General features: G+C 38.1%; 4 protein-coding genes across 5 annotated transcripts in view; 3 read left to right on the top strand and 1 right to left on the bottom strand.

Moving 5' to 3' along the window:
• The window catches only part of LOC111443982 (protein NRT1/ PTR FAMILY 7.3-like), a 4,759-nt gene extending 877 nt beyond the window's left edge, over nucleotides 1-3,882 (top strand). Inside the window, exons 2-5 of the mRNA XM_023081870.1 lie at nucleotides 33-165; nucleotides 708-925; nucleotides 1,965-2,527; nucleotides 2,625-3,882. Of these exons, the coding sequence (XP_022937638.1) occupies nucleotides 33-165; nucleotides 708-925; nucleotides 1,965-2,527; nucleotides 2,625-3,480 (1,770 nt within the window). The 3' untranslated portion in view covers nucleotides 3,481-3,882. The remainder of the gene's footprint in view (nucleotides 1-32; nucleotides 166-707; nucleotides 926-1,964; nucleotides 2,528-2,624) is intronic.
• A 113-nt stretch (nucleotides 3,883-3,995) lies between these two features.
• On the top strand, nucleotides 3,996-8,736 carry LOC111443989 (protoheme IX farnesyltransferase, mitochondrial-like). Its single transcript, XM_023081883.1, has 7 exons — nucleotides 3,996-4,458; nucleotides 5,601-5,730; nucleotides 6,197-6,334; nucleotides 6,465-6,598; nucleotides 7,060-7,185; nucleotides 7,432-7,535; nucleotides 8,213-8,736. The coding sequence occupies exons 1-7, from the start codon at nucleotides 4,103-4,105 to the stop codon at nucleotides 8,581-8,583; spliced, it is 1,359 nt and encodes a 452-aa protein (XP_022937651.1). The 5' UTR covers nucleotides 3,996-4,102; the 3' UTR covers nucleotides 8,584-8,736.
• A 1,079-nt stretch (nucleotides 8,737-9,815) lies between these two features.
• Nucleotides 9,816-12,978, top strand: LOC111443997 (WD-40 repeat-containing protein MSI1). The gene is made up of 6 exons (XM_023081894.1): nucleotides 9,816-10,317; nucleotides 10,609-10,935; nucleotides 11,296-11,448; nucleotides 11,718-11,842; nucleotides 12,006-12,101; nucleotides 12,453-12,978. Exons 1-6 carry the CDS (start codon nucleotides 9,973-9,975, stop codon nucleotides 12,676-12,678), a joined length of 1,272 nt encoding a protein of 423 aa, XP_022937662.1. The 5' UTR covers nucleotides 9,816-9,972; the 3' UTR covers nucleotides 12,679-12,978.
• A 249-nt stretch (nucleotides 12,979-13,227) lies between these two features.
• The window catches only part of LOC111443948 (putative ABC transporter C family member 15), a 17,338-nt gene continuing 10,643 nt past the window's right edge, over nucleotides 13,228-19,922 (bottom strand). The window contains exons 2-11 of one of the 2 annotated variants that reach the window (XM_023081834.1): nucleotides 17,303-19,662; nucleotides 17,117-17,203; nucleotides 16,222-16,869; nucleotides 15,881-16,045; nucleotides 15,500-15,794; nucleotides 15,109-15,323; nucleotides 14,397-14,702; nucleotides 14,222-14,285; nucleotides 13,891-14,130; nucleotides 13,228-13,584 (exon numbers count right to left, since the gene is read on the bottom strand). In XM_023081834.1, coding sequence (XP_022937602.1) covers nucleotides 13,463-13,584; nucleotides 13,891-14,130; nucleotides 14,222-14,285; nucleotides 14,397-14,702; nucleotides 15,109-15,323; nucleotides 15,500-15,794; nucleotides 15,881-16,045; nucleotides 16,222-16,869; nucleotides 17,117-17,203; nucleotides 17,303-19,662 — 4,502 coding nt within the window. In that variant the 3' untranslated portion in view covers nucleotides 13,228-13,462. The remainder of the gene's footprint in view (nucleotides 13,585-13,890; nucleotides 14,131-14,221; nucleotides 14,286-14,396; nucleotides 14,703-15,108; nucleotides 15,324-15,499; nucleotides 15,795-15,880; nucleotides 16,046-16,221; nucleotides 16,870-17,116; nucleotides 17,204-17,302; nucleotides 19,663-19,922) is intronic. The other variant, XM_023081827.1, reaches the window with a different exon arrangement.

Here is a 19,922-nt window from a genome sequence, read left to right as displayed (position 1 = left end):
TTTTTTTTTTTTTTTGTTCGTTAAAAATTTAGAGTACAACGGAGATGAAGAAGACGGTGATGCCGGAGAAGGAAGCGTGTACGCTCGATGGAGCGGTCGACCGACATGGTTGCCCGGCTATCCGGGACAAAACTGGAACTTGGGTCGCCGGAATCTTGATCCTTGGTATGCTCAGCTCAGACTACACCATGCATGGCTCTCTTACTTTTCTCTAATATGACATAATCTTTAATGAGTTTCGGTTATATTTTAAATGCAATAGAAATTAATAAACCGAACAAGAACCCGTCATCTCCTCCAAAAGTAGGTCGTAACCGTCAATATATAGACACGGATTGGACTTAACACGTTTGATCTAAAACTTATATGTAATAGTATGAAGCCACCACTAGTAGATATTGTCCGTTTTGACTCGTCGTGTATTACCGTCAGTCTCATGGTTTTAAAACATGTCTACGAGGGAGAGTTTTTCACACTGTTATAAGTAAAGTTTCGTTTCACTCTCTAACCGAGGTGGGATGTAGGAACGAAAAATTCCTTATTAGGGTGTGAAAATCTTCCATAGAAGACACGTTTTAGAACCACGAGGCTGATGGAGATATGTTACGGGTCAAAATGGACAATATATGCTAGCGGTGTGCTTGGATAACGATATACGTCAAGAGCTAAGCTTACTTTAATCGTTTAATAATTTGACGACATGACAGTGAACCAAGGGTTGGCTACTCTAGCGTTTTTCGGCGTCGGAGTGAATTTGGTACTGTTTCTAACGAGGGTATTGGGACAAGACAATGCAGCGGCGGCCAACAACGTTAGCAAATGGACTGGAACTGTCTATATTTTCTCTCTTCTTGGAGCGTTCCTAAGCGACTCGTATTGGGGACGGTTCAAGACTTGTGCGATATTTCAAGCCATTTTTGTGCTAGTAAGTTCACAAAAATCACTCTCTCTTCAATTATAATGCTTGTTGAGTGCTCAAAATGCTTTTTGGTAAAGTGATTTAATTTGAACAAACAGTGCATGCTTTTCAATTACTACTTCAAATCACTTTATTTTTCTTTCAAGGGACTTGTAATAAAGTCTCATAAATTTAAATTATTTGTTCTTTATGTCAATAATAACAAATAATTTGTATGACATTTAATTGAGATGATGTTTGAAAGGATAATGTCCAAAAAAATTAGAAATAGATCAACTTAAATATAGTTTAATTGGTCTAGCTATATAATCTAGTGGAATTTCAGGCCTAAGTTGGGAGTAAAATTCAGCTAAATTTTGGAAATTATATAAAAAAGAGTTAAAAAAAATAGTTTTCCATTTTTAAAAAATGTAAATAAAAAATAAAAATAAAAATGATTAATAACTTTGAAATTTAAAATAATATAAATGAAATTAGAGTGTCAATTTCAACTTTATTTCATACTTTGGAATTAAATTTGATCCCACTTAGTGGAAGTTTAATAATGGGCATTTATGACCCCACGGCGTCGTTTTATTAAAAAAAGGTAAAAAGGAAAAAAAGGCCTTTGTCAAGACATAAACCTAAAATAAATAAAAATAATAATAGAAAAAACAAATAAACCTAACCAAAAAAAAAAAAAAAGCCCACATGTAATTAAAATATTTATTAAATAAAATCTAAATTGATTATTAATCAAATAATAACAAAAACCCGTGTGAGAGTTGAAATTTTTTAGGTCGAGTGAACCGGATCAATCCGAAAGTAGGGTTCAAAACCCATCCCAACTTTACTCTACTTTTTAAATTGTTACGAAGATTAATGATGTTTGTAACAGATAACCTAACATGTATGGTAGATAAGTATGATATTGTAAATAATTAAAAGAACCAGAGGACTTACCCTAAAAAATAGAGGTTAGGTTCAATTGAGGTATGAATTCTATTCAAGTTATGCAGGTTAGAAAGGGAGGGGGTTCTAAAAATTTGTTGTTTGTTTTGGGCAGGGTCTTGCTTCACTATCAATAACATCCTACATATTTCTGGTTAGACCAAAGGGATGTGGAGATGAACATACTCCATGCAATGCTCATTCCTCCTTCCATATAGCTCTGTTCTACCTCTCTGTTTACTTGGTAGCCCTTGGCAATGGCGGTTACCAGCCCAACATAGCTACCTTTGGAGCGGACCAGTTCGATGAAGAAGACGCCAAGGAAGGGATCTCCAAAATCGCCTTCTTCAGCTACTTCTACTTGGCTCTCAACCTTGGATCCCTCTTCTCCAACACTATTTTGGGTTACTTTGAAGATGAAGGAATGTGGGTGCTTGGATTTTGGGCTTCTACAGCCTCTGCTGCTATGGCTTTGATCTTGTTCCTCTGCGGAATCCCGAGGTACAGACATTTCACTCCTAAAGGAAATCCGCTTTCTAGGGTTTCGCAAGTGGTGGTTGCGGCTATTAGAAAATGGAAGGTTCAGATTATGAATGATTCTGAGGGATTGTTTGATGATGATGAGAAGGAATTAGTCGGTAATGGAGCTAGGAAGATTCTTCATACCAATGGATTTAAGTGAGTTTTGTGAACAGATTCTGTAGTTTCAATTGATTTTTGATTTTGAGAGAAATGAATGTAATGTGTGTTTGTGTGATTGTTTTGTTATCTACAGATTTTTGGACAAAGCAGCGGTGGTTACCTCGGCGGAGATGGAACGATTTGACGGTGGAGATCGGAATCCATGGCGTCTGTGTACGGTTACTCAAGTCGAAGAAGTGAAATGCATCATCAGACTCCTTCCGATTTGGCTTTGCACGATTCTCTACTCCGTCGTCTTCACTCAAATGGCTTCTCTGTTCGTCGAGCAAGGCGCCGCTATGAGAACGAACATTTCCTCATTCCATATCCCTCCCGCAAGCATGTCGAGTTTCGATATTCTCAGTGTTGCAGCGTTCATCTTCATCTACCGCAGGATAATCGATCCAACCTTCGTTCGATTAACCAAAACGAGCCTTACAGAGCTTCAAAGAATGGGGATCGGCCTCGTAATCGCAGTCTGCGCCATGATATTCGCCGGAACCGTCGAGATTTTTCGACTAAAATACGCGAACAAAGATTGCCGCCATTGCGACGATTCGAGTTCCCTAAGTATTTTCTGGCAGATTCCGCAGTATGTACTGATTGGAGCATCGGAGGTTTTCATGTATGTCGGCCAACTCGAGTTCTTCAACAGTCAGGCACCTGACGGACTCAAAAGCTTCGGTAGCGCTCTCTGTATGACCTCGATTTCCTTCGGAAACTACGTTAGCAGCTTGCTGGTGACGATCGTGATGAAGATCTCGACAACCGATAACATGCCGGGATGGATCCCCGGAAACCTAAACAGAGGCCATTTGGACCGATTTTTCTTCCTCTTGGCCGCTCTCACGGCGGCGGATCTCGCCGTCTACATCCTCTGCGCCAAATGGTACAAATACATCAAATTCGAGAGCCGTGACGCCGCCGCCGCCGCCGCCTCTGCTGTCTAGAGTTTTGCTTCAATCGACAATGGTGGCAAAATGCAGTTGGAGGTGGAAGAAGGTGAAATGTCCATTATACCCCCGTCTGATCCATGATCAAATTATTTGATCGGAAGAAAATAAATAAATAAATGAAATAAATTGGGGTAGTTTGATCGAGATCGTTGAAGTTGGACCGGACAATCGCAGCCGTAGATATGAAGGAAAAAAAAAACCCATTCCGGTCGAAGGGATGATCGGCCGGTCGTTGCTATGAGACTGGAGAGATGATTCCGATTACTTCTCCGGTTGAGCGGTGTTGTGAGATATTTTACTGGACAAGGTGGGTGTATTGAGTAAAAACTTTTATTTATTTCCTTTTTTATTTAATTAAATGCGGAAAAAATAAGCAATAAAAATTATTATTTTTCACGCTCTGTATTTAATTAAATTAAATAAATTTTAATTTTAATTTCTTATTTATATTGGAAAAAAGCCATTATTATTTATTCTGGGGTATAATTAAGTATAATAAACAAATAAACAAATAAACAAAAAATATTAATAATAATTTCTACCTCCGCCATTGAACCTCTGATTATCGACTTCGGTCAGATCCCAAATCCGTCCCCTCGCCACCGCCGCTGCCGCTATGTGGAGAAACTCCCGGAGTTTCTCATCCAAACTCCGGTCATCATCTTCCTCTTCCAATCCTTCAACCACAACCTCCATTTTCACTTTCTATCATCCCATTGGCGTCGCTCAGCCGTGTCTGCGCGCCCTCTATCCTTATACATCATCATTATTTTCCTCTCTATCTCTGTCGGCGTCCTCCTCGGATCCCATCAGACTAGGTTTTTCGAATTCCCATGGAGTTCGGGGCTTTTCGAGCGTTGCTGATCCATCATCTTTGGCTTCCTCATCGGTGGTTTCCAGAGCCAGGGAGGCCGTGAATTTATCTCGCCACTATGGTCGCTGTTACTGGGAGCTCTCCAAAGCTCGTCTTAGGTACTTTCAGTTTCCTCTTCTATTCGATTTTTTGGTAAATCCGAGCTGTCTTTGTAAGACAGATTTTATGGAGCTTCTTTTACTAATTGAAGGAATTTGTAACTATTCCCTTCCTTTATGCTGTTTTGAACGAAATTATTGTCAATACTTGTTCCTTGAATTGATAGTTTTTTTAGCACTATTATTCATATATGTGCATCGCTTGTGAGGTCTACTTCCTTCTAGAGAGCCGTTTGTTTTGATATGTGATTAGTCCCTATGTGTTTACCCTTAGAGATTTGTTTCCATGAAAACAATAATAAGTTTATGTCATCTGGGAGAATTAAAATCAATCAATCTTTTCCTTGCGTAAGAAAATGTTCTTATAATAACAGTTTAGCTGCCTTTGATTAAGTAGATGTCTTTATAATTATAGCTTATCTTTTAAGAATTTCAGGTATTACTTGTTTCGATCATGCAAATACATCGGTTAAAATAATGTCGATAATCTACGTTGAACTAACCACTATGGGTTTGCCTATCGGCGAATAAGGACCGATATAAATAATTTGACGAGAAACCAAATTTTGATTGATAAAGAAAGACAATATAAATAATGAAGGGATAAGAGGAATGGGTTCAAGCCAAGGTGTCCTATTTAAGATTTAATATTCTACAAGTTTCTTTGGCATCCAAATGTAGCTGTACTAGATAATTGTCTTGTAAGAATAGTCAAGGTGTGTACAAGTTGGTTGGGACACTCATGGATAATATATATATATATATAAAGTTATTGTAAGATCCCACATCGGTTGGAGAAGAGAACAAAACACCCTTTATAAGGGTATGGAAACTTCTCCCTAGCAGATGCGTTTTAAAAACCTTAAGGGGAAGCCCGAAAGGGAAAGCCCAAAAAAGACAATATTTGTTAGCGGTGAGCTTGGACTGTTACAGTTATGTTGGACTCGAGGATGTAAATCAATTGTTATTTAAGGGTGGATAATAGCCTTGACTGAATTTCTTCTTTCTTCAATAGAAGTTCTTATTCTCATGAAGAATTAACCTGTTTTTTGTCTGTTTACTTGTACAAATGAATTTCTGCCTCTTAGATTCATTTTTATGCTTCTTATTTCTCTTGTCTTGGATTTGCACCTCTATTGCAGCATGCTAGTTGTTGCAACTTCTGGGACTGGGTTTGTTCTCGGGAGTGGAAGTACTGTGGACCTTGGGGGACTTTGTTGGACTTGTGCTGGTACAATGATGGTTGCAGCATCTGCAAACTCCTTAAATCAGGTTTCTTTCATCCTCAATTTCAACCCCTTTAAGTGCCTATCTTGTATCCGTGTCCTAATTTTTTCGGGAGATAATGCTTTACCATGTAACAGTTGTATCTTATTCATTTATTCTGTGTCCATGCTCCTTGGATAATCGTTTTGAGTTTTAAGACCTGTCGTATTAACCAAGGTTGTAAAGATGAGTACTACAATATTTGGACCTGTTTGTGATTCTGCCTGATATAATGGAAAATACTGCAATATCTGTGCGTTTCAGAATCCTATCTACCAAGTTTGCTGTTTTTTTTTCCTTTGGCTGAATCGACTTTGGCTAACATAACAACATTCCTGCCTTGATATTAGTTCCACGATTGCTCGTAAGCGTTGAAGAGCACTTTATTCTATTATCTATAAAAGCATTAGATTTCCATGTTCTTCTAATTTTCTTGTTCATAGTCATACTAATTAAAAATTCATGTAATCAGGTTTTTGAAATAAAGAATGATGCTAAAATGAAGAGAACGCACCGCAGACCACTACCCTCAGGGCGCATCACAATACCACATGCAGCAACCTGGGCAACTTCTGTTGGTTTAATTGGCACTGCTATGTTAGCTACCAAGGTGACAAGATAAATCGCTCATCATCTTCTTATTGCTATTTGACCATTTTTTTTTTGTAAGTATGTTGCCAATTCTCAGTGACTAGGAGCCAATATGCTTATTTCTTTTTTTATGGACAAGGTTGTTGCAGGCTAATATCTTGGCAGCTGGTCTTGCGGCTTCAAATTTGATTCTCTATGCATTTGTATATACCCCACTTAAGCAGATTCACCCTGTAAATACATGGGTCGGGGCCATAGTTGGTGCTATTCCACCACTTCTTGGGTAGGTTCCTATCACTATTCCCTTTGTATATCCTTAAAAGTAAAAGAAATCGTGCACGTTCAAAAACAGAGTATGATATTACAAAAATCATATCTTCTGACTCAATTATATTTTCATACCATACCAGTCAAGTAGAGTCTTGTGCTTTTCTTATTTGTTCGGTATGATTATTGTATGATATCGCTGCCGAGTACCGTTGGGACTTTTAGTTCATGTTTCTGTTCAAATGACCAATGAATTTTTGCTATCTTTTAGTACGTTTTATATGTTTGTTTATGTTTGATGCTGATCATTGGAATTACGAACCTATAGACGTGACGATTATAGACATAATTCAATGATTTCGGTCCAAGAACAAGGAAACATCTGGGTTAAAACTTGAAACCAGATCAGATTGAACCAAATCATAACCCTCAACTTACAACCTTGCAGTATGAAATCTTTTCCATGTGGGGTTTCAGGTGGGCTGCTGCTTCAGGACAAATATCTCTAAATGCAATGATTCTGCCGGCTGCCCTTTACTTTTGGCAAATACCGCATTTTATGGCTCTGGCATATCTTTGCCGTGATGATTATGCTGCTGGAGGGTAAGAACATATTATGATTGCAATACCTATTCGTATGTTAATTGTACCCACAACATTATCATCAGTGATAGTGAAGACTTACTAGAATTGTTCATTCATTTGGATGGTTTGGAATATATTGGAAGATTGTTAGGATTGTTAAGGTTGAAGTTTACTTTCAGTTTATATTATAGCTTGTTAAGGAGTTGTTTATTATTAGAACTGTTTGAGTTGCATACTCTTACCAGGCTCTCTGGGTTTTTTTAGGTATAAAATGTACTCTCTTGCTGATGCTACTGGTCAGAGAACTGCTGCAGTGGCTTTAAGAAACTGTCTGTATCTCATTCCTCTAGGCTACTTGGCTTATGATTGTAAGTTACATTCTCACTCTCATTCTAATTGGTAGCAGCTTTCATCAATGCGGTTGTTCATGCTGATTTTTGACATTTAGTAGATGTTTGACGATGTTTATCCTTCTAGAAGTGTCACGATTTTTAATGTGGGTGTTACAAACTGCTATAGTTCTTATATAAACACGGCACCGTGACACTAAGAATGGCACCATTGTATTCTAATTTTGGTTGGGACAAGTAAGCCCGTTCCTCCAATTCTCTAACAAATAGATTTAGTTCGAGCTGTCAGGTGTGATTGTTCTCTTTCCTGTATGTCACTAACTTTCCTTGTGTGCTAACAATGTCATTAGGTTTAGGAAAGGTCTAAATCAATATGTAGTAATCGACCCATATTGATCTTTTCGGCTAATCTAAAGGACCGAAAATTTGGTGTCATATCGTTCTAGTATTTGTCGTTCAACTTGTGCTAATAGTACTCGTGCTTTATGAATGTTGAAATAGCATAAACTACTGGCTAAGGCATGGGGATGCAATACTATACAGACAATATCTTGGATGAATACATTTATTGTTGTGATTCAAACAATTTGACCATTGAATCTGTCTCTCTGTTATCTGGTTTCTTCCCTTGCCAATAATACCATACACGATCGAGTTCACAAGGTGTCACCTTGTTCGAATTTTGATCTTTTCAGGGGGCATTACTTCTGGATGGTTTTGTTTAGAATCATCCATCCTCACGCTCGCAATCACTGCGACCGCGTTTTCATTCTACCGCCACTGCACGATGCAGAAAGCAAGAAGGATGTTTCATGCTAGCCTCTTGCATCTTCCTGTGTTCATGTCAGGACTTCTATTCCACCGTCTTTCCGATAACAAGCAGACGATGAAAGAAGATAGCTCCAAGAGGATGTTGGATGATCTAGTACAGGACGATAGATATAATGCCGAAAAGATCAAGACGGAGCATAGCCGAGGTGTTGCCCAAGGTCGACGACCGCCTGTTGCGTATGCTTCGGTTGCACCCTTCCCTTTCTTGCCTGTTCCAGTATATGCTGACTCTTGATGAACTTAGTTTGTCGTTGTAAACACCTTCCCTTTTGAATGAAATAATGAGGAAGGATCTCTCATTATATATATATATATATATAATCAGTTATTGCTCGTTTTGTATGGTGATAGAATTACCCAGAGGCATTCTACTGTGACAGTTTTGGAATATGCAGTTTGTAAAGACACTCCCACTCGTTATCCGACAATCACTTATTTACAAATCTCGTGTGGGGCTAATAGTTTGAATTTTCCATCTCATAAAAAACCTTTTTTGCTCCGCTTAGCACTATCCCCCGTAGGGGTATTTTAGTGATAGGTTCTATAGGAACTAGACGATCCTATTTAGTCAAATACCTAGCGACAAACTCCTATCTTCCATTCATTATAGTATTTCCGAACAAGTTCCTAGATAACAACCCTAAAAGTTTTATTATTGATGATAGTGACGATATGGATTATAGTAACGATATTAATGATAGTGTCGTTGGTTTCTGGTAGTAGACGAAGATTTTTGTTATAGTATTTCCAAACAAGTTCCCGGATAACAACCTTAAAGGTTTTATTATTGATGATAGTGACGATATGGATTATAGTGAATATCGATAGTGTCATTGAGTTTCTAGTAGTAGACGAAGATTTTTGGAATTCATTTATTCCTCTCAGGATTGGGTTGCTTTGGTTTTGGTGTAACCGGACTGTATGGTCTGAGTTCGGGATTGATTTTTAAATGGCTAAAATCACTTTTGTCGTATTCAAAATTTTTAATTATTAAATCAATTTTCATAAAAAAAAAATTACATTCAAAAGTATAAAATCACATGATGTCGACTCACACGTATCCAACAAGTTTTGTAATTTTTCAACGACCGTTACATTATTTACAGTATGCTCGTGATATATATATATTTTAACAATCGAGTATACCCAAAATTATATTAATTATTAAAAAGAATAAGAAAGTATTAAAAAAATATGATGAAAATAATAATAATCTATTGTTATTATTTTTAATTTCTCAATATACTTACTTTGGCTTGTGAAGTTAGGGGTAAAATAGTCATTTCACAAGTTAAGAATAAGATAAATATTTTTATATTTTTCAGTGCAAATTTATCGATTAAAATATCTATGGATTTAAACCGAATTTAGTGAATTATTGAATTAAAAAAAAAAAAAAAACTTAAATTTTAATTCAACAAATTGTTTAATAAATGGGAGATGCGGGCGGCTACAATGTTCATAAATTAAAATCCATTAAACGGTGGAGGGTTCTAATTTTAGCCCTAGCTCTGCTCGAGACATATTGGCGGGAACTTCACCCTGGAACTGAGCCCTCGACTTTGCCTCTCACTCACGAATTCGACTCCCAAACTCTCCCAATTCTGCTTCATCCAACGCGACAATGGGGAAGGATGATGAGGAGATGCGTGGAGAAATGGAGGAGAGGTTGATAAACGAGGAGTACAAGATTTGGAAGAAGAATACTCCGTTTCTTTACGATTTGGTCATCACTCATGCCCTAGAGTGGCCTTCACTTACTGTCGAGTGGTTGCCGGACCGGGAGGAGCCTCCGGGGAAGGATTACTCCGTTCAGAAGATGATTTTGGGGACTCATACCTCCGAGAATGAGCCGAATTACCTCATGCTTGCTCAGGTTCAGCTTCCGCTTGAGGATTCTGAGAACGATGCGCGACATTACGATGACGACCGTGCTGATGCGGGTGGCTTTGGATGTGCGAACGGAAAGGTTTGTGGATTTTTACCTTTTTCTAGCTATGGAAGAGCGAAAATTGAGTTTTGAGATTCAGTTTTATTGATTGGAAGAACTAATCTGGAGTGGGTCGAATTTGCATCTGGAGTAGTTCGTTTTTAGTTCTTGCAATGCTTTTACAGAAAAAAGGACAAAGTTAGATAGCGAGATTTTTGTAGGCGAAAATGTACTTGCTTAAGGTACTGCAATTGATAGATTAAGAGTAGATCGATTGATGAAATTTAGTTTTGGAGATTCAAAATTAATTTGATTCTTTTTTCAAGTCAGGTACAAATAATCCAGCAAATAAATCACGATGGTGAAGTCAATAGAGCACGTTATATGCCTCAAAATCCATTTATTATTGCCACAAAGACTGTCAGCGCGGAAGTCTTTGTTTTCGACTATAGTAAACACCCATCCAAACCACCTCTAGATGGTACGTGTAATCCCGACTTGAGGTTGAGGGGTCACAATACCGAAGGCTATGGTTTATCCTGGAGCAAGTTCAAGCAGGGCCATTTACTTAGCGGCTCTGATGATGCACAGATTTGTTTATGGGACATTAATGCTACTCCGAAGAACAAAACCCTTGAAGCTATGCAAATTTTTAAGGTGACCTCCTCTTGAACTGGTCTTCTTCTTACAAACATCTTAATGGTTGTGTTTTTGTGCTTCTATGGCTTTTAATCACAATCAGGTATCTCGTGTTGATCTTTTTTTCAGTCAAGATGTTGCCAGTTCATAATGATTTGTTTGGATTTTACACTAGGGTTTCTTATGAACTTGTACAAGTGTATAAATATGTGATTCAGATGGGCTGCAAATAGTTTATGGTGGTTAGCTAGTCTTTTTGCCCTGAATTGTGAATTACAACGTAATAAATATCTCTAGCTACAACTTATGAACAATGTTATATATATTATTTGGTGCTATTTTGGTTTTAGCTATGATTTGATGTGATCTGTGTGATAGGTTCATGAAGGTGTTGTGGAAGATGTCGCATGGCATCTGAGGCATGAATACTTATTTGGTTCAGTAGGCGACGACCAATACCTACTAATATGGGATCTGCGAACTCCTACTGTTAATAAGCCTGTACAGTCCGTAGTTGCTCATCAAAGTGAGGTAGGTGCTACTGGAAGATAAATAAAAATGCTTTCAATGTTAGTGGGTTGTGAATGTATGGTTTCTTCGTGCAAATGAGGAAGTTCTCCTTTCGTGGTTACATGCCAAGATAAGTCTAATGAAAGAATCTGAATGATCGTTCGTTCTCCAGCAACCAGTTTTATCCATTTGAGCTCGAAATTATGTGACACTATTATCCACTATGGTAATGAAATAGATGCTGACATTTTAGCTTCAATGAAATAAATTCTCTTGTAATTTTGCCTCAGGTCAATTGCTTGGCATTCAATCCCTTTAATGAGTGGGTAGTAGCCACAGGGTCAACTGATAAGACGGTTAAGTTGTTCGATCTACGTAAGATCAGCTCTGCACTCCATACCTTTGACTGTCACAAGTAAGCATCTTCCTTGGATTATGAAGTTCATTAATCTCAATTTTGCTTGTCAAGTGCTGGAAACACAGCACATGAAGCCACACGTCTAGACACATTTGAAAACCTAGTTTATTGCTGTTGCGCACGTGTTTTTGAACGTCTGTACTTCTATTTTGTGCAACAGGGAGGAGGTTTTCCAGGTTGGCTGGAATCCAAAGAATGAAACAATCTTAGCTTCTTGTTGTCTTGGTAGGAGACTCATGGTTTGGGACCTTAGTAGGTAAAGTTATCAATGAACTCTAATCACATCGATACTTTGTTTTAGTAACGTCCCCTTAAGCCCCAATCCTGTATAACTCCATATATTTTCTCTTGATACCGAATGGCTGTAAGATCCCTCATCGGTTGGAGAGGGGAACGAAACATTTCTGGTAAGGGTGTGAAAACTTCTCCATGGTAGACGCATTTTAAAACTGTGAGGCTGACGGCATACGTAACAGGTCAAAGCGGACAATATCTGCTAGCGGTGGGCTAGGGCTGTTACATTCACCCACTACTCAACCATATTAAATCGATGGTTTTGATACTCAATTTACATAAACGGGATTTCGTTTTTGGTTTTCTTCTGCAGGATTGATGAGGAGCAGACGCCCGAGGATGCGGAAGATGGCCCACCGGAGTTGCTGTTCATTCACGGCGGTCATACCAGTAAAATATCAGACTTCTCTTGGAATCCCTGTGAGGACTGGGTGGTTGCTAGTGTAGCTGAAGATAACATACTCCAAATCTGGCAGATGGCTGAGAACATCTACCATGATGAAGATGATTTGCCAGAGGAACCTCCAAAGGCCTCTTAGTGTTTTACTCTCTCTCTCTCTCTCTCTCTCGCTGTATTTCAGTTATTACAGACAATTAAAATCTATCAAGGGACCATTCATTATTAGGTCTTCCAATTCTCAGTAGTCTTCTTCTTCTTCTTCTTCTCCTTGTTCCACAGAGCACGACCGCCCCGGTTGTGAGCGTTCGACGAAAGAATTACTTATATAACTGTATGCCGTAGGATGATGAATGGTGAAAGGATGTGCTTTGTAGGGTCTGTCCTTCCTAAACTTTAGTTCACTGCCTTCAGTAATATACTAGTGTTCATTCTTAGGGTTTATAATGATTCACTATTAACTTTTCTAGGGCCAAGGCTTTGCAAGTGTTACAATTTGTACTTATTAATGTTTTAAAAATTAGAGTATATTATGCAATAACATTAGATTTTGTTTAATTTATTTATTACCTACTAATGTCAAAAGTTCAAATACATTTTAAAATTTCAAAATTAAAGGTTGAACTGACATATTAGAAACTTTTTAAAGTTTGAAGTCCTATTTAACCTAATTAAAATTTAAAAACTAAACTTATAATTTAACGTACAAATAGGTGATTAAGAAGTCCGTTCCATCAATCCTAAGATTTGGACAAAAAAGATAAAAACTTAAGCGACTCCCTTGTTGGCTTTCCAGATTTGATGTCAAGAAGATTCCACAATTATTGATGGGATGTTGTATTACAATAATCACCCACTCTCCAAATCAACTTTGAGCTCCAATCTTGTTGTTGACAAAGACAAAGATACTTGTAGGAACCAATCTGTCAGTGTTCTTTTAAGCTATTCAAGCCTTGAGATCTCATCGAATACTCCTTCACCAGTTTGGAGAAGAAGGAATCATCTCTTTCGAGTAATTTTCCGGGTGAGTCGAACTCGGCAATCCGTCCTGTTGAAAGAAAACAATTGAGGTTCACTTTCAGTAACTTTGTAGCTAAGTACTCTCAGTAAATCAATGAAAGATTCATACATACTTTCAGTAACTTTGTAGCTAATCAATGAAAGATTCATACATACTTTCAGTAACTTTGTAGCTAAAAACTCTCGGTAAATCAATGAAAGATTCATGCATACTTTCAGTAACTTTGTGGCTAATCAATGAAAGATTCATACATACATTCAGTAACTTTGTAGCTAAATACTCTCAGTAAATCAGTGAAAGATTCATAAATAGGAGTAAACACTTGTTACTTACCATCACTGAGAACCAAAACAAGGTCGCTGTCAATAACTGTGTGGATTCTATGAGCTATGGTGATTACTGTTTGATTTTCGAACTCCTGCCTAATGATACCTTGAATGATGCTGTCAGTTGCTGAATCGACAGACGCTGAGGCCTCGTCGAGCACTAGAATGTTGCTTTGCTTGAGCAATGCCCTTCCAAGACAAAATAGTTGTCGTTGACCAACACTCCAATTTTCACCATTTTCAACCACTATCAACAGAATTCAAAGAATGATGAGCAAAGCTTAAGGATAGCGTCTAATTTTAAGTTTTGATTTGTGCTCCAAGTTGATAAACCAAACCTGGAGAATTCAACCTCATCTCCTTCTCACGCACCAATCCACCCAATTGACATTTATCTAAAGCCTGAAAATGCAAAAGAGAGAGAGCAAAAGTGGCATGAATTCTCCATTCTTTGCTGGTGATTGTCACACACATAGCAAATTATATATAGATTTTGTAGATAAGAAAGGTTACCTCCCAGATCTCTTGGTCAGAATACTGTTCTAGTGGGTCGAGATTTCCTCGAACCGTACCTTCGAACAACAAGGGGTCTTGAGGGATGATGCTAAGTCTTGATCTCAGGTCATGGAGGCCAATCTTACAAATGTCAACATTGTCTATAACAATGCTTCCTCCTCTAGGTTCAACTATCCTAAAAATGGCCTGAATGAGGGTTGATTTCCCACAGCCTGTTCTTCCTACAACACCCACTTTCTTCTTTCCTGGGATGACGCAGCTGATGTCTTTTAGGACATCCGGAAGATGGTCCGCATAACGAATCTACGACAGGTTCAAGCTCATTAGAAGTAATGGTGCAAAATTGAAAAAGAGTATCAATAAGAGTGAATTGAATAGCATATCAAACTTGAACTTTCGTATACCATCACTAGCCCGATAGGGTTGACCCAATAAATTGTATGAGCCCATTGTATATTTATTTTAGTAAGATGATTTAGATATTTTAGGAATAGATTGACGGGTCTCTACTATAAATACCCATCCATCCTACCTAAGTTTTGATCTCAAGAAATACAAAGGAAAGAGTGCAACAGTAGTTTCTGTAGAGTGTCTTGTAATCTCTTCTCGATTAGTGTTAATAAAACGTACGAGTTTTTCCCACAAAGAGTTGTGTTCAACATGCACAAGCTCAAACTTTTTGAACCAAGTTCTAGATTTTATTGTTTACCTGCAAATTCTTGAAAGTAATACTCCCCTCTTGCGGCCAATTGCTTGGTGGTCTGCAGTCTTCAATAACAAGGGGTGCTTCACTTTTTATCTTCGAGTACTGAAGAATTCTTTCCACTGAAATGATTTTTCTCTGTGCGCTGCATATATTCCATATGACTGAAGCCTGTAACCAATTCAAGTTTATCCCATACGATATTGCCAAGCCCGCATTACCTGAAGAAGATTTCAATTCATTATGAATACTATATTCTTTCTACTTAATTTGGGTCAAAAGAAATAAACTTTTATTTCAGATAACTTGCAGTTGATGAAAACTTGGCCTATGAAGAACATATCACAACTTCAATTATGAAGCACATCACATTTTAAACATATTTTTAGATACTCACCTGGGTCGATAGTTCCTTCGGGGAGAGACACCAGCAAAGCCAATGAAAAGGCAAAAACAAAATGTGATAGCGCATTCAATCTGAAGTAAAGCCACTCCATAACTGAATTATTATAGAACCATGTCTTTGAAAAGGCATCAATAAGACGAAGGTTAGTACTGAAAAACCGGTCTTCATGATTGAAGGCACGAATAGTTGTTGCTCCTGCTAGGGATTCTGCATAGTGGTGCAGGATTGGAGCTTGGTGAATCCCTGCTAACCGGCCAACTTCTCGTGCTGTGGGTGTGTAATAATGCTACCATATACAGAAATTACTTGATTAGTAATCGATATATAACACGAGTTTGTATACTTCTAGTTGAAAAGAGGGAAATTGCTTACTTGGTACCAGATGCATGCTGCAGTAACAGGTACCAAAATGGCAAAGACTTCCCATGCTACTTGAGACATTACTACAATGGTCCCTAGCAACCGAATTACTGAGAATGCACACCAACCTAGCTTTACAGCCATGGCTAAGTCTAAAGTACTTTGATCACCTGATGCCTGGCAACAGAGAGTATACACAGATTTCTCAGTGTTGAAATCCAACGACCTAATGCAATATTTTGGAACTTTCTTGTTACCAGTTTCTTTGTCACATTTCATCGAAATGTTGCAAATTTGAAAGTGTGTTTTTTTTTTCAAGCACCATTCAAGCTAAAATTTAAGGCTATAATTACCCGGTTAAGAATTCTTCCAGTTGGGGTTGTGTCGAAGAATGCCATTGGTGCATGGAATATACTGTATAACATATCTTTGAAGAACTTTTGTGCTGTTTGAAGTCCAATTACCGCTAATAATAATGATCTCAGCAGCAAGCCTAGTGAACTCCCAACAGCAAGTAGAAAATATACAAGTAGCATAATATTCATCCCAACTTTTGGTTCTGTCTCGCTTGTAGTTGGACAAGCCCATGTCATCCAGTAGTTACTAGCAATCTGTAGTGCTTGGAACAATGTGTGTGCCAAGACTATGATTGGGACAAAAATTCCTCCATTTATTCTGGTCATGTAAGATAGGTACACTTCTTTTCCTATGCTTCCTTTCTTTCTCTCTTCCTCTTGTATTAGTTTTCCCTTTTTTTCCATCATCGGCTGTGTGGAATTATTTTGTTCAATTTTGGAGTTCAGAGGATCTGCATTTGTGATAGAATCTCCATTTAATTCTTCTTCACGTTTTTGAACTTGAGATATTCTACTTGAGTGTTCAACAGAGAGAATTGACTCAAGAGCTTGATTATGTGCCCCAACTAAAGCTTCAAATCCAAAATTTTGTTTCAGAAGTTCTTCAAATCCTCCAACTTGCACAATTCTTCCATTTTGCATCACCTGGAAATGCGGATGCCAAACAAGCACACCCACTATTAGACAGTAGCTCAGAAGTTCAAAAGCTCACTCAGTCCAATAGTTTCAAATTATGGTGTTCAGATGATCAATAAGAAGATTGGTTAATTAAGGTAAATATGAATGAGAAAAACAAACACCCATTCCTGAATACGTGTTTTTCTCAACTTACATGCATCCGAAGTTCGAATAATTAAGAACATAGAGAAGAATTTCTACGAAATTTTCTCACCAGAATGAGGTCTGCTGCTGGTAGAAATTCAACTTGATGTGTTACATAAATTATAGTTTTCTCGTTGAGAGCACCCATCAGACAGTCCTACAGAATGATAAAAAACAACAACAACGTTCTGTTAGAGTTGTCCAATATATTTCAGCCTTCTCACTTTTTCATCCGTTATTCAATGTCCCAACTAACCTTGAAAAGTTGGGTTCCTGTATGAGCATCAACAGCACTGAAAGGATCATCAAGGAGATAAATATCTGCATCTTGATAAACAGCACGAGCAATTTGGATCCGCTGCTTTTGTCCCCCACTCATATTTATCCCTCTTTCTCCAATTTCGGTTAGATCACCACATGGAAACAACTCTAAATCTTTTGTCAAAGCACAGGCAGTAATAGTCCGGTTATATTTGGTATGTTCGTATTCATTTCCAAAAAGAATATTCTCCTTGATATTTCCAGACAGTATCCAAGGAGACTGAGGAACATAGGCCTTTGTACCACTGATCTTCACAGTCCCAGAAAGCTTTTCTATTTCACCAAGAATACATGAGAGCAGACTGGACTTCCCCGATCCAACAGTCCCACAAATTGCCACCTTCATCCCCCTTTTCACCTTCAAGTTTATTTGATCAAGAGATGGGTTGACGGACTCTGGGGTCCAGCTGAATATTCCATTTTCTATCTCTATATCAAATTCTGTCTGATCTTTTGGAACATAAACAATGGCATCCTGCTGTATTTCATCCACTTGGAGGAAGGAAGCGACTCTATCTACTGAGACTTTTCCCTGAATAAATGCAGATAGTACGTCGGGAAGACTGAATATAGGATCTTGTAGCATTTGGAACGTCGCCAATGCAGAGATGACTTTTCCAGCAGTCAATTCTATGCCCAATAAGGTACAGAGTCCAAATGTCACAAGAGAGATCAGAGTAGGTGATCCCCAGAAGAGAAAAGCTGTAAATGCTGTTAATTTTGACGACTTCCATAGCCAATCATGCTCCACTTTTCTTAAACTTTCTATCTTTTGGAGATATTGATGATCCCATGCTTGAAGTTTGAGTATCTTCATATTTCTAAGAACCTCTGAAGTAGCTTTCATCCTATTGTCCTTAGCTTCCATGATCTTCTTTTGGTAATCTTTCAGGACTTTTGTCAAAGGTATGTTACAGGACATGATAATTAAAGTTGTTGCTATGGCACCCAACGACCCCAAACCCAGATTTGTATATAAAATATAGATAGCTAATGAAATTTGGACTGGCAACATCCATATCATGTTCAAGTACCAAGCAAAGTCTGTGATCCTTTCAATATCAACACTCATGTAGTTTATGATCTCTCCACTGGTATGACTTTGGCGAGATCGGCTAGATAAACGGATGCCCTTCTTGTATATGTGAGAAGCTAAAGCACCCCTGAGGTGAATGCCGAGTCGACGTGCCTCGAAAATCCATTGCCTTTGAGCAATCGTCTCAATTACCTTTGCACTTAGAAAAGCAAGTGCAAGAAGATATCCACTTGATAAGCTACGTCCCTTCTTCTCAGTAAGGAAATTAACAAAGTCATCAATAAGATATGGTCCAACATATGATAATGCAGCACTTAGCACTGCCAAACCAGCGTTAATGGCTGCTTTCTTTCTGCAAAACAGATAAATTGCCTTATAGATTGATGCGTCTACGCCTCCATTCTTCTTCATTACAAAGTCTAGCTTCTCCGTGAAGGCATTGGATACAAACTTAGCAGAGTCATTTCTACAAACATCTGGTATGTCTTCGTGTTCGAGGCGTCTCTCGTATCCCAAAGCGAAAAGGGGATTGAGCCATGAGAAGGTAACGAGTTGCAGAAGAGTTGCCCTCTCGTAAGCAGAGTCTCTCTTGTCTTCCTCATTCTCAGAGCAATTTTCATGGAGAAGTGGATCCGCCAAGCCATTATGAACAACGAAAACTACGCCAGTCTTTCCATAAACCGAAAGCGCAAGCAGGAAAATCAATGGAAGAAAGCAAACAAGTTGGGCGTAAGTGTAAGCTCTTACTTGATTTCCATCTCCAAATTTTTCATAGAGAGCCACACGGATGATCGCTAAAAAGAAGCTGCAAATCCACCATCCTCGCAGCAGCCAAGGATACTTAACAGACTTGTTGCGAACGATTCCACAAACTGCAACCACCGCAACTCCCCAAGCAACCACATGAATAATCTCGGAGGAAAATACAGAGATTTCCGCACGGCAACGGGATCCAATCCCATATAGCAGAGCGAAGAACATCAAAACATGGATAACACATAAGAATATGGTGCAAGCTACACTCGCTTTGTAAAAACCACTTAAATTCCGGCCGATCAGGCGATTTTCCGATGCTTGATCGGTTGTTTTTCTTCCTCCTCTGAGATAATCTGATATCTGAACGATACATTTCAGAACAAACTGAACGAACAAGATTACCGCGAACCCTAGTTGCACGCCAATGCTCAAATGTTCGCCAAGACATGGACATTCAAGCTGCTGCCATAGCCAATCACCTTCAAATCCCAGAAGCTTGAATTCTGTATCAGATTATGAAACAGTTTCACCGGTTTGAGGAAAAAAACAATGGATTAAGCATAAGAAAGTAACTTTCTGGAGGGAAGAACAATACGAAAATTAATTAAAAATAGAAGAAAATCTTACGTATTTTAATTATATATATATATATTTACGATATTGCCATTAAATGAATTGCTCATTTTCTTCATCGAGTTCTGTTTTTTTTTTTTTTTTTTTTTTTTTTTTTTTTTTTTTTTTTTTTTTTTTTTTTTTTTTTTTT

This window comes from Cucurbita moschata, unplaced genomic scaffold (assembly GCF_002738365.1).
Source record: "Cucurbita moschata cultivar Rifu unplaced genomic scaffold, Cmos_1.0 Cmo_Scf00001, whole genome shotgun sequence".
Taxonomy (NCBI): domain Eukaryota; kingdom Viridiplantae; phylum Streptophyta; class Magnoliopsida; order Cucurbitales; family Cucurbitaceae; genus Cucurbita; species Cucurbita moschata.
This window is presented reverse-complemented; position numbering and strand designations above follow the sequence as displayed.